Raw genomic sequence first — 14,808 nt, 5'->3', positions numbered from 1 at the left:
AAGTCTCCAAAAAGCGTAGTACCTTAGTTTTATAGTCTGTTGGACACTTCAAGTTATGTGGTCCTTTTCACTGGGTTAACAGAGAAGAATTTCAGATCTATCCATGAACCACTCTGTCTGTTCCCTTGGGTTATTAATTTTTAGGAAAGGAATTCCTGGGACACCCCATCAAGTTCCCGTTGCAGGGCTCTTAACAGTACAGTGAAAGAAAAACAACCACGTGGTCTCTGTCACAGTATCCATCTACAGGAAACATGCTGGAAATAAACACTGAATTTTTCTTAACCTCATTTTCACTGTTGGAACATGAACATTCAGTAAAATACGGGTGGCATAGGTTTTAAAATGCAGCTTCATTTTTGTCTGGATTTTTTCCAGCCTTATAAACTGTAATTACCACTTGATTTTTAAGATCATTTTCACTAATAAAACCCTTTATAGTTTTCTTAAAGGAAGGGCTTATGTCAAATCAAATGGTACTGCATGTAAAGCGGTTAAAGTTGAAGTATAATAATATGATTGCGAAAGTAATTCTAAAAAGCATAAAACGTGACCTTGGGCAGCTCTGAGACTTCCTCTGTGCCTCAGTCTTCTGATTGTGAAACTGGAGGACTGGACTCCAGTCCTCACAAAGGTGACTTCCAGCCTGACCACTCCAGGACACATCATTCACTTACTCGGTCACCAGCAGTTTGTTTGTTTATTTGTTTTTAACAAGCCCTTTTGTTTTAATTTACCTCTCTCTGCTTTGGTATAACTCCTCCACCCCGCCCTCCACAGTCCATACTACAATTATTAATGCACAAAACAGAACCCAGTGCTCAGTCATTCTTACATAGCAGTTTTTTTTTAAAGGAGGCATTTGTGTAATAAATCTATCTAGAATTATTTATGGGGAAATGCTGACCTTTGCATTTGTGTCCATGTATTGTAATGTACCTACGGACAGAAAATTCTTGCTTAGATCTGGACTCCAGAAGAGAGGGATCCTAACCTGCATGTTTAAAAGGTCTCTCGCCGATAGACATCCTATCCAATGAGCTGAGAGCCTGCCATAGCTTCACAACACTGCGAAGAAGCTGATTCAGTTTTTTAGTAAACCCATTCTATACATTCTTTCGTTTCTGTTTCCTTCAGAGGTCAGAGATGTTTTCTTACATGTATTTTCATCCAAGGAAGGAAATAACTGAACACAACATCATCAAGTGAGAAGCACAAGAAACTGGACGTCAATGTCAGTAAAAGCAGCAGTATCATACTCAGAGTCTTCTGGTCTCGGGAAGGACAGCACGGACCAAGGGCTCCACACGTTTGCAGCACGCTACTAAAAAATGCCAAGTACTGGCAAAGTTACATGGTGTCATACTACTCAGAAAATGCAGAAGAGAATAAAATAAAACACACAGGAAAGAGTACTACCTTTGCAGAGGCATGATTTCACAGGCCATCCTTGCAGATGAATTTGCCAGGGACCCTCACAACTGGCTCTTGCACACCGATCTGGCCGTCGGGGCAGGAAGCGGCTTCTGCTGGGGCTGAGCGGGGCTTGGGGCGGGACCGCAGGCTGCACCTCACAGCTGGAGTGGACGCTGGCGCTGCTCTTAGACCCTGTGCGGCCGCTCCCAGCCTCCAAACTTCTTCAAGCAATGCTATTTTATCGGCTGCCTCTCTACACTTACACTGCAGTCCACTTTGACCTTTTGTTCCAGGGAAGCAGCTGAAACCTCCAGCCAATCAGTGGGGCAGCTGCCCTGGTGCTTAAAGGCACTGTTTCTTTTGCTCCTGCTGCCGCCTGCTCCTCCTCCTCCTCCTCCTGCTTCTCAGGGGGCTTGCCTAATTCTGGTAACTCGAAACTTTCCTCTTAGCAAATCCGCAGACAAGCTTGTCAGTCTGGGGAGAGCAACCAATAACTGCGGCCAGAGCAAAGAGTCCCGTACTTCTCAACGTTACAGAGACTGCCAAGGAGGAAATCCATTTGTCAAGAAGACATCGCCTTCAAAACTAAAGGTTTCTGTGACAGAAGGCAAGACAAAGCTCCATCCCCTCTCTTCCTTTAAAAAAAAAAAAAAAAATCCAAACAAACTGCTGGCATTGGAAGGCACCATACTTTTCTAGAAGGAACACATGCTTCTAGACCCTTGCCCTACCCACATTTATTTCCTGCTGTTTGTTTACCCTGCAGTGGTTACTAGTCACTGGTGACATCACCCCAGGCACGTAGCTCACACTTCTGGGGAGAATACATGTCCTAAGATTGTCCAGCTTCTCAAGGGATCAAAGCGTCTACTCCCGTGGAAGTTATTTCAACTTACTATCTCTGCATTTTATCCTTATAAAAATTGAATGTGCTTTAAAAAAAAATGAATGTGTTTATTTGCATAATCATTTCCCTCTAAGAACATTAACAGCATGTTTTGGTTGGTTGCTTATTGAGGTATTTATTTAGTGTTCTATTTGTCTTTCTAGCTATTTGGTTTTTTTTACAAGTAACACCAAATCAATTTTTCCATGAGGTCTGCTAAATGCCTGTTAATTAACCGACCTTCCCTTGCAGTTTCTGCTTCAGTACAGAATACTGAAGTGTTATTCTGAGGAACACAATTGCTAATCCATAGATTTCATACACCGCAAGAACAACAGAAGTACATTTTAAAAAAGATTTCTTTCACATCACGACGGCTGCGAGGAATTTATAAGAAAGCCCAGGACATCGCTTATCGTAGAATAAAGGGCAGACGGCCAGAGTCCATGGTGTTGAGAAACAGCAGGGGCTTAAAGGTCCAAAAGGTAGCCTCCTCCCTGTAGTTTTTCTCAGTTTTTTCCCCACAGACCACTCATAATTCTGAATTTAGAACACAAAATTCTAGTGTGTGTCCTTTTCTTTATTATACCTGCTAATAAAAACATTTCATTGTCTGACTAAATCTACTTAACCATATGAAAATGGGTTAGTGATCCTGAAACTTGTGTTCAGATATTAACATAGAATATGAATGACTAAAATCAGCCCTTTAAAACAGAAGTTGACATAAGTTCAGAATTTACTTTAATTAAAATTAATATATTCCTTTTTTGATATTAGATTGGGAAATTCTAATTTGATTCTACAACAACTTAGTTCTGTATATTTGCTTACATTTATTTTTCAAAATGCCTTTACATCTTGCTGAACACTTTGGTAAACTGCTTGAGTTAGAAAATCATGGTTAGGGTGGCTGGGTGATGGACATTGGGGAGGGTAGGTGCTATGATGAGTGCTGTGAAGTGTGTAAGACTGATGATTCACAGACCTGTATCCCTGGGGCAAATAACACAATACATGTAAAAAAAAGCCACATGAACTTTAAAAAAAAAATCGTGGTTATATATCATAACATCTTCATTGATGAGTACAGTAGGTACTAGAAAATTAAGTAATTTGTTCAAATTTACATAGGAAGTTAGTGGCAGAACAGAAACTGGATTCAGAGCTTCTCAGGTCTGCTTCCGAATCCTGCCACCTCACAGTGCTTACTCTATTCTATATGTATATGAGTTTTTAAATATTTTGTCAGATACAGATAGGTTGGGAAATACAGTTGGCCATTGAACCACACAGGTCTGAACTGTGCAAGTCCACGCACACAGATTTTTTTTTTTCAGATATAGTACAGTGCTGAAAATGTTTTCTCTCTTCCTGCTGATTTTAACAACATTTTCTTTTCTCTAGCTCCCTTTATTGTAAGAATACAGTGTGTAATATATGTAACCACAAAATATGTCAGACAACTATTCAAGTTATTGGTAGGACTTTGGGGAGTCAAAAGTTGTATATGGTTTTCGACTGCACCCGGGTTGGTGTCCCTAACCCTCGTTGCCCAAAGGCCAACGGTAATTAAAGTTCAAATGACAGAAGTAATATTTTGTCTTTTCTGATTTTTACAAACACATCAATACTAAATGGCGAAAATGAGTTCAACAATAAAGGACCCAGCACCAGTATGGTAAATTAAACTACAATTTACATTCATTAATTAAACTGTAAACTACAATTTACATTCATTACCTACTAAAGGTTAAATACTGATGAATATGGGCGTTCAAATTTTAACACCTGATTCCACTTATGTTTCCTGATAAATTAAGTCTACCTATCAGCATTCCTCTAAATGCCGTATTACTAGTGACATGTCAATGGTTATTTTTAAAAATTACTGAATGCTGTAACTCAGTAATCACACGCCTTTTCAAGTTTCATCATTTATTTATAACAATTCCTCTTCTTTTGGACTCTCGGTTTCTTTTCTGGGCATTGCTTGATGATCATTCAGGAATTTGTACCTGGACCACAGCTCTTCCTCTCTACCACACCCACCAAGGACTCTCTGGATCACTGATCTACTTTGTTACTTTCCGTTGCTAACATCCTCAAAGCCGTTCCTCAGTCAGCCAGCAGGAGCATCATTCCCCTTAACTCTACCAGTTCTAACTCCTCAAACACTGATACCCTGCCTGCATTTGCTCCACACTTAGCCCCTTCCCGTGCATCACTCAACCCCCACGATTCTGCCTCCCCCATTCCTCCTCCTCTTCCTTAGCTCTCTCTTTAGCAACAACTGGTCTTCTGTCTGCAGAGGATAACCTGCACCCAAACCAACTGGCATGCAGCTTTAAAAAAGGCACATTCTTGGCTCTCCTCGGCATTTAGTTATTTCTAAAACGGGTTCACTAGCTTCCTCGGCGTCTTCACCCTTCCTAAATCCTGCCAGCTGGGTTTTCTACTGCCAGACTGCTAAACATTGCAAAAGAAAGTCACATAACCCTGGCAACTAGTGGTACTAAAAATTCATGCTATTTAACCTCAGCATGAACCTCAATTCTGTGTGGCAACTTTTTAGTTATCTTAAATGATTTTTCACTGCATTCCCATAGAAACTGCTGTGGTACATACAGTACCACATATCTGAAGCTCTCTTAGTCACCCATTACCTCTCCTTCAAAATTTATTCAGAAAGCCAAGATCATCAAATATGAGTGAGTGAGTACCTTTGGTCTTTGGTCTTTTTTGTTACACTTAACAGTTTAAGTGCACTCCTGCTCCCCATATATACACATTATACACACGTCGTCTTCTATTTGACTTCTTTTTTTTTCCCCTCTTTTTTTTCTATTTGACTTCTATTTGACTTTTTCCTAGTCTAGCAGAAAAGGTCTCACTCACAGGATGCCAATTTCTTATCTACCTTTTGGATCTCATCATTTTCTCCTTTCTTTGGAAGAAGCCTGATCTCTCCTAGATCTTAACTCAGCCCCCCTTCTAATAGGCCCCCAAGTAGGTGTCCTCCAGCCTTAAAAAGTTTTCCTCAGCGGCCCTGCCCTTTGGTGCTAGTGCTGTTTCCCCCTCTTTCCCACTGACAGACTTTCCCCGAAGCCTACCTCTGCTGTAACCACTTTCGCATAAATTACTGACTTCCCACTCCATGCCTACAGACTTGAGACTTCATCACTTTTCTGAAACTGCTTTAAGGCCACCAGTGCTCTTTTGACTATGAAATCTCAATGCCTTTTCTTGAAGCCCTTTCTACTCTTTTTTTTAAAAAAAAGATTTTATTTATTTATTCGAGAGGAAGAGAGCATGAGAGTGAGCACAAGCAGGGTGAAGGGCAGGGGGAGAAGCGGGGTCCTGGCTGAGCAGGGAGACTGATATGGGACTCAATCCCGTGAGCCGAAGGCAGACACTTAACTCACTGAGCCACCCAGCTGCCCCCTTTTCTACTCTTAACTTTTCAGAAACACCCACCCTCGGTTTTCTGAGTTTTGGCTTCCTGCCCTGTCATCTTTCCTGGGAATTCCCCAAATGTCCCTGATGATTCCATCCTTTTATTTCATTTGTCTTTCCTTCTTTCTTACCAACCCTCCCTGTCCTGCCCCTTCCAGCCCAGCACCATTCAGTACAGACATTTTATTAGGGCTTAATAAGTTGTGCTCTGGAATGAGGCTCCTGGAGAGTGTATCCTGACTCTACGACAGATGAGCAGTATAAACTTGGGCGGGCTGTATATTAAGCTCTGAAGTTGCTCTGAGGAATAAATGAGATCATGTATATAAAACAAAAAGAATAGTGCCTGGCAAATAATAAGCACTAAATCATTATTAGTATTATTATCCTAATCAACACTTTGAAACCCTCCTATTATATGACCCTCACATTTCTCTTCCTCCTGGCCCCTCTTGTTAATGATGTTGTTATTCTCTTTATGAATCAGATTCAAAGCGTGAGTCATCTTTCCTTCTCCTCCCTTGCCTCTCCTTAAGCAAAGCTATCGACTGGCTTGTCTCTTTAATCAGCTGGCCTCGGTCATCTGCAGTAGGATGATGATCCTTCTTGCCTCCACTCAAACTACCTCCAGTGCATGCATTTCACTATCAGAGTGAGTTTCCTACTGTGACTGTGATCTGCTCACTCGCCACTCACCCTTCTGCTCAAAACCTTCATTAGCTCCCACCAACTCTTCAATGAACCCCAATTATTTAACATGATGATTAAGACTCTCCACCAATTAAGCCCAACTGACTCCTCCAGTTCAGCTGCTTATATTTCCTAAAGAAATCACTCCAGACAAACCCGGAGACTATTTTTGAATCTGCTCTAAAGTTTTCTACCCCAAACATGAGCATTCATTCATGCTTTTCCTTCTGTCTGGACTATTTCACCATTCCACTTTCTCCCGGCAAAATTCTATGTATATGTCAGTCAGGCTTAGGACAGTTAGAAGAAATCTCTTTCCCCTTTTAAGTCCTATAGCCCTTTGCATCTCTAATGATATTTATCTTTTCTCTCCCCCCAACAGTTTTATTATTATTTGAATCTATATATTACTTCCCTATTGTAACATAAGATCTCTAGGATGAGAACTCCATCTTCCTGTAGCAACTACACAGAACAGACAGTAAGTGTTGAGTGAATTCATTGATAGGTCAAACACTTCCAGAAACAGAAGCATAGCTCCTTTGATTAGATTTTAATTTATCAAGCAATATTTCCATCCACTTTTTAACATATCCCATTGTAGACCTACACTTTAGATAAAGCAGATGCCTCACCCAGGTTCTGGTAAAGAATGATAACCAGTAACTGACGAAAGAAATAAATCACTGAGTTTATACATTGATGTGCAAATAGAGATGACAAAGTAAGATTATAAGATTCTATCCAAAACGTTTGAAAGTTTTTAAGCATTCTACATTATGCAGTTTCTCCTGGATTGTCTATTTCCTTTACTACACTTGAGCTGGCTTGTAGACCTCTAATTTTCTTACATAATTTCTTCATCAGATTCCAAGTGTTTGGTAATACATGTGTTTGCCCTTATGCTATCAAGAGCAAGCACTGCTCCAAAAATGATGTGGCTTCAGTTGTTTCAATTTCAACATCAGTTTGAAGCAATCCAAGAGCCAAGAACATTTCTTGGTCACATTAGTTTGATTTAATATATTGTTTTAAAATCAGACTGATTTATTTCCTAAAACAAAAGGACATATTAAGACAAATTCCTTCTTACAAGTTTCATAACAAGGTGCTAATTCTTAGGCAAAGTTTTTTCCTCATATTTTTATCCATCTTTGTAAAATGCACTAAGGAGCAATGGCTTTCACAAGACAGTGACACAGGACTTATAAATGGTAATGACTAAAGCTGATAGGAGTTTTTCATAATCATGAAGCTGGTATTTTTAGGGTACATATAATTTTGATACTCTGGTACTGCTGCACAGCGTCCTGATTAAACTTGCTCTCTGCAATCTGTGTTAGAAGACTAACGAATTCCAGAGCTCAAGAGAACATCATCCTCAACCAACAACAATAAATGTCAAAAAAAGGGGGTGGGGAGGAGCTACAGAGGTGGTATATATGTAAGGCAACTATTATTTCTTAAGAATCTATGCTGTGCTCATTTTAATAGGTGTGGAAAGGAAGAAGTTAATTAACTTGAACACTCAGCTAGTAAATGGCTCACATGAAGTCAGCATCTGAACGCCCTATTTCCACTACATAATAGCTCTTACAGATAATAAAGTATTACAAATACCTATTGATATTACATATTATCAATAAGCTCCAAGAAATAAAGAATTCTTTTTTTTCTTTCGGTCTGAGGCTTATATTTAGATGAGTCAGTGTGTGTGTGTGTATTGTAGTATCTTATAATGCTTGTTTGAACCAAAGACACACACTGGATGAGAGAAAACCTCTTCTGCTATACTGAGTCAGAGCTCTGTGTGTGTGTGTGTGTAGTGGTAGCAGCCAGCTGTAGCTGCAATGTGGGAAGGAAATGATTGGGCTGTTGAGGGAAAGAGGAAGACAGAAAAAGATGGAAAAAATGAAGCTTTAAGTGGCATTCTTAAGTGTATTCCTCTTATTAAGAAATTAATATATGGAAATGACAGATGGGCTGTCAGTTGTTTTTATGTAAAAAAATACAGTGTTTAAGAATAATTATTAAATCCTTATAGAAGATTTATTTTAGAAATCAAAACTGACACTCAGAATAGGCTCAAGCTAAGTAGAACAGGGAAATTTCTACTCAGGTGAACTATCTCCTTCAGTAACAACAGAAATCAACCTGCCTGCATTACTTAAGGCTAAAATAAAAAAAGTTAAGAAAATCAACATAATTATTTTCTCATTTATTAGACTTATCTACAGAAGAAGACTGTTGGAAAAAATCCCATGGGGATAGAAAGTATATAGTTGGTTTCCAAAGACATCTCTTTAATTCTAGTGGTGATCTTGCTTTTAATACTGTGTGCTGGCTTACGTCACTAAAATATATTTGACCAGCTTTGCTGGACCTCAGATGGCTAGAGGCTTCATTTATTCAGGTGCTAAAATCCTACAGGGTGGGAGTAGCAAGGAGAACACTGTTTTAGCAATGAGGCAGGGTTTCCAGGCCTCCACACCTGGAGATATACTACTCAGGCTGCCCTTCTTCACTCCCTGGCAGCTTTGATTTTACTAACTGGCTCCAACATTCGTAATATAGAAAATAAGATTTAGAACATTCCCCAGGAAGACTGAGTAATGATTTCAAATGGAAAGACGAGTGTTTCTATTTCATGGTACATGAATACACAGTTCTATAGAAATTCATACGGAAGCTTTCTCTGTTTTTTTCTTTACAGAAGTGAATTTGTTGTAACAACTGAGGGACTGAAATTTCTCCATAAAAAGTGGCTAAAAATAAACTCTTTGAGACAACTTACATAATTGTTCCCCAACTTTCTGGGACAGAGAAAAATCCACATTTTTGCCAGAGGAATCTCAGCGAGTGACGACTGCCAATAAATAAGCGCTCAAGCACATTTTCCTGGAATGGGACTCCGTGGGCATGACTTTCTCCAAATGTCCCTTGGGAGTCCAGATAATAGTGTTTCTGTTCTTCTAAAATAAGTCATGTCCCACACAACAGCTGCTACCACACCTGAGATCAGCCGCCTTAAATTGTCCCAGTGAACTTTCACCCCGTTAAATGATATTTCCTGGCAGAGGAGAAACAGGTTTCAGCAGAGGTTCCTTAGAGAAATGTCAAAGTTGTTCAGTGTGATATGGTAACCGACGGTCTAATTCTGTAGCCATATATCATAAAATAAACCTCACACTTCCAAGACTTGAAACACTGAGCACAAGCACAGAATCTCTGAATGTCAACACACTGGCTGGTCATATTTATTTATTCACTGCAACACAAAGCATTGTGCTTTTCTTTGAAGCAACCAAATAAATAAATAAGTGAAAATATATTTAAAAACAAAGTAAGAGGAAGTAGTGATTATTTGTGTTACCAAGAATAAGTCACATAAAAAAAAGGATCACAATCACAGTGTCTTAAAGTGCCAACATCCCTACTTCATTTTAAACGATCTGATTTTTTAAAAGTGCTTTTACATTCAATGTTTCAGAGAACTGGGCCCATTGCATTCATTGTGTATGTGCTATATCTTCTCTATCTAGTGCTATTCATATATAGAGCATTATTAGAATTCACAGTGAAACCAAAAAACTTTTTTCCCCATTGAATTTTAGTGAGGAGATACGTAAATTGAAAAAAAATTCAAATAAACTAGGAAATAAACTGGGTGTATAAAGCTAATAAAAAAGATGATTCTCTCCATAGGCAATGCAATTGATTCACTATTCAAAGAGATATAGAAAATGCCTTGAAAACCAAATTATAATTCCACAGTGACTTTCTAGAATATTACTTCAGGAAGACAACTCTAAAACATAAATCAATCCAACTTTTAAAGTTTAGAAACAGCCTAGTAAGATACTTTTAAACAAATATGAGTACCTCTGGAAATAATATCATCCTAGATTTTAAATCACTCTACAAGAAACAGATAAATAGTATAGAATTTGGCCAAACCAAGTAATAATTGAATGTATTCTTTGTCATTGAGTGTAAATGAGATAATATTATCTCTTTCTTTCTTTTCTGTCCATTAGTCCATGACTGATGCCTGTTCTTTTTCATGCTCCCCGACGCCCCTCCATTCAAAGTTGTATTACTTAATCTCTGAAATATAGCGTCTTCTTCTTTTTTTTTTAATTTTGTTTATTTATTTGACAGACAGAGATCACAAGTAGGTAGCGTCTTCTTCTTAATAGGTTTTGCTGAGTTTAGTCTTCTCTACCCTCAATCCAGATTGTACAGATTTGATATTCCTAAAACACTGCTCTAGAAATGTCAGAAAGCTCTGAAAGTTTTTCATAGCTTACAAAGTGAAATACAAATTCTATACACACCACCCTATTCCTCTGTTTTCACACTCATGACCTTTCTCTCCTTCACTGGAACTGGGGGTCCAGGCAAGCTGAACTGTCCTCACCTGCTGTCATGTCTGCTTTCCTGCAGTTCCTATCTGAGGCATTTCTCCTAGCCAGGAATCCCTTCCTGGCACATACCCACTGAACCAAAGCTCAGCCTGCCTGGGTTTCTCATATGCTGCCCCATCTGATTCCTCCATTCAGGGGATTTTATCTTGAATGAGTGAAGCCATAATTGCCAAGTCCAAAAGAAGTTCTCACTCTGTACAATTTCTCTAAAATATGACAATTACTAATTTCTCCTTGAAACATTTGTCATCCTTGATTTAAAAAACAAAAATATTTTTCTTATTACAAATTATATATGTTCATATACAAATTTACAAAATATAGACAAGAAAGTAAAAGTCAAACATAATCCATCATTTACCTAACCAGTGTTCATGTGTTTGTATACATTCTACTTCTCTTTATATATAATATATATCATATACAATTATATACAAAGATGGGACAATGTGAAGGTACTTAATGTTATTATACTCTATACTTAAAAATGGCAGACATGGTAAATTTTATATATATTTTACTACAATAAAAAATATTGGATAATGTACTACATACTATTTTATAGCACATTTTATATAATAATCTGTAATATATTTCTAATCCTCAAAAATATTTTCTATGCTTGTCTTATCAGATTTTTATCCATGATAATGATATTTTTAATCATTTGGTTCAAGTAGTGACTACCAGATTTCTCCACTATAAAAGGAGAAACATTATCTGTGAGATGATCATTTGAGACTGTGAAAATTTAGACTCCAGATATATTGTGAGCATCTACTTTGAAGGCAGAGATAACAGGACTTGCTGATGGATTGGTTGAGAAAGGGTAGAGAAATCTCAGATTTTTGGCTTGAGTAACTGGGTGAATAGTGGCACAATTTATTGAGATGTGGAAAAACTTGGGTAGAAATGGGAGTGCCTTTTTTTTAATATGGAAGTGTGAATTGGGAGGCCTGTTTTATATAGACTGAGTGTGAGATATTTATTAAATATTTGAGTGGACTTATCAGGAAGCCAATAGGCAGGACTAGCCTCATGGGTACATGAAATATGCAGTCTCCTGGGGCCCCATACTGGGTTTAATGCTCTGGTGTTGCTGTCTTCAAATTTTTGATAATTTTTAACAAGGGGCTCTGCCTTTTCACTTTAGGTGGGGGCGGGGCAACCCAAAATTTAGTAGGTGGTAGCACCAATTGGATATATCAGTTGGGAGTATGATGGAGTGGCTGGAGGAAAACTAACCTTTGCAAGGTCTGGAAACAGTCTGCAAAAGAAGACAGATTTCGCAAATGAGACTAAAAAAGGGTATCCAAGAAGACTAGAGGAAAAAGAAGAGAGTGTGGTATTGCAGAAGCAATGTGAAGAAAGTTCTTTGTAAGGGAATAATGAGTTGGGTCAAATGTGTCTGAGCTAGAGTAAGGTGAGAACAGTAGACTGATCTCTAGATTTGGCAGGATGGAGACTGTTGGTGTCCTTATCAGGAACACTTTCCGTGTTGTGTGGGTTGAAGAATAGGAGGAATGGATATTAAGAAAGCAAGTATGTATACTCCTTTATCAGAGATTTGCTCTAAAGGAGAAGAGAGATACTGTTTCTGGGGAAGTTTTAAAAAAGTGTTGTGAGTTATTACAACATGTTTTTATCCAATGGAAAAAATCTAGAAGAAGGAAACTGATGTCAGAGAAGGGAGGTGGTTATTTGAATATAGTCCTTAGGTCAATGAAAGGGAATGGGATTCAGAGTACAAGCACAAGGGTTGATCCCAGAGAGGTTTAGTTCATCCACTGTAATAGGAGAGAAGGCAGAGTATAAGGGTATAGATATGAATACCTTTGTAGATTTGGGAGGTAGAAGGGTAACATCAGTCTTTTGTGATTTTTGTGTGAAATAAGATAAAACCTTTGGATTGTGCTATAATATTTTATAGATCTAAGCCATGTCCATTTCTCTAATGAACTGAGGTTCATGTTTTCAGAAAACAAAGGCATTGGTGAAAGAAGAGAAGAGCTAGGATGCTAACTTAATTTTATATTTGTTTTTCTAAAATCTGGCTCAGATTTTTGATAAGGGGACCAAGACAATTCCATGGGAAAAAAATAGTCTTTTTAGCAAATGGTGCTGGGAAAACTGGATATCCACATGCAAAAGACTGAAGTTGGACTGATGCCTCACACCACATATAAAAATTAACTCAAAAGGTACCATATACTTAATTGTAAGAGCAGAACTATAAAAGTCTGAGAAGAAAACATAAACATAAATCTTTGGACTTTGGATTAAGCAATGGTTTCTTAGATTAGACATCAAAATCATAAACTAGAGAAAAAATAGATTACTTGAACTTGATCAAAATTAAAAACTTCTGTGCTTCAGGGAACATTATCAAAAAAGTGAAAAGACAACCCTCAGAATATGAGAAAATATCTGAAAAATTGCATATTTGACAACAGACAGTATCCAGGATATATAACTAAGTCTCCCAACCGGTAAAAAGACAACCCGATTTTGAAAATGGGCTATTTGAATTGCCATTTCTTCAAAGAAGATATACAAATGGCAAATAAACATATGAAAAGATGTTCCTCATTACTCCTTAGGAAAATGCAAACCAAAACCACAATATGACACCATCCTACACTCAGCGGAATGGTTATAATAAAATAGACACTAACAAGTGGTGACAGAGATGTGGAGAAACTGGAAATACCATACACTGTCAGTTGGAATGCAAAATGAAGCAGCCACTTTGAGAAGTAGTTTATGGGTTCTTGAAAAAGTTAAACACAGGTTACTATATGAACCAGCAATGCCACCCCAGCCATGTACATAAAAGAACTGAAAACATGTGTTCACAGAAAGACTTGCACACAAATGTTCATACTAGCATTACTCATAATAGCCCCAAAGTCCAAGCAACCCAAAAGTCCCTCAACTGATGAATAAATAAAATGTGGTGTTCATATTCAACAGAATTTTATTCAGCCTCAAAAAGTCATGAAATACTGACATGTAATATGGATGAAACTTCAAAGAATGTCCTAAGTGAAAGAAGGAGAGGCCAAGGACACATACTGTATGACTGCATTTATATGCAGTGGCCAAGAGTCGGAGCTTCATAGAGATGAGAGGCCACTGACTGTTCACGAAAAGGAACAAGGGCACTCCAGATAAAAGGAATGATGTTAGCAAAGATGCAGAGGTGTGAAACTACTATGGCATCCTTGAAATAATGTGGTTGCAATGCAGCCTGAGCATAGGATAAAGAACTGTGGTAGAGTAAGTAAGGAAGTAGATTGAGCCAGATTTTTTTTTTTTTTTTAGCTTTTATTTATTTTTTTATTTATTTTTTCAGCGTAACACTATTCATTCTTTTTGCACAACACCCAGTGCTCCATGCAAAACATGCCCTCCCCATTACCCACCACCTGTTCCCCCAACCTCCCACCCCTGACCCTTCAAAACCCTCAGGTTGCCCCAACCTCCCACCCCTGACCCTTCAAAACCCTCAGGTTGTTTTTCAGAGTCCATAGTCTCTTATGGTTCGCCTCCCCTCCCCAATGTCCATAGCCCGCTCCCCCTCTCCCAATCCCACCTCCCCCCAGCAACCCCCAGTTTGTTTTGTGAGATTAAGAGTCATTTATGGTTTGTCTCCCTCCCAATCCCATCTTGTTTCATTTATTCTTCTCCAGATTTTTAAAGAACCTGAATTCCTCGAAATTTATTCAATGAGAAGTCCTCTTGGCTTTTATAGCATCTCTCTTATGCCACTTCTCAACCTCTTACATTATTTATTTTTGTTAACTGTGGATGAATTAGCCTCACTTAATAAACTGGGAGACCCCTAAAGATTAGAGAGCATGCCTTAGTCCTCTCTGGCTTTGCAGGGCCCATTGCAAAATGTGCGATACAGAGAATGTGCCCACCAGGAGT

General features: G+C 38.4%; 1 protein-coding gene across 8 annotated transcripts in view; it reads right to left on the bottom strand.

Moving 5' to 3' along the window:
• Positions 1 to 14,808, bottom strand: part of FAM13A (family with sequence similarity 13 member A) — a 364,348-nt gene that overhangs the window by 102,650 nt on the left and 246,890 nt on the right. For 4 of the 8 annotated variants that reach the window (XM_045994300.1, XM_045994325.1, XM_045994309.1 and 1 more), the window contains exon 1: positions 1,420 to 2,076. The exons of 3 other annotated variants lie outside the window; for them this stretch is intronic. In XM_045994300.1, coding sequence (XP_045850256.1) covers positions 1,420 to 1,448 — 29 coding nt within the window. In that variant the 5' untranslated portion in view covers positions 1,449 to 2,076. Of the gene's footprint in view, positions 1 to 1,419; positions 2,078 to 14,808 lie in introns of those variants that run through there. One more of the 8 variants, XM_045994317.1, reaches the window with a different exon arrangement.

This window comes from Meles meles, chromosome 2 (genome assembly GCF_922984935.1).
Source record: "Meles meles chromosome 2, mMelMel3.1 paternal haplotype, whole genome shotgun sequence".
NCBI lineage: Eukaryota > Metazoa > Chordata > Mammalia > Carnivora > Mustelidae > Meles > Meles meles.
Note: the sequence above shows the minus strand (reverse complement) of the source record. Positions and strands in the feature narration are given on the sequence as shown.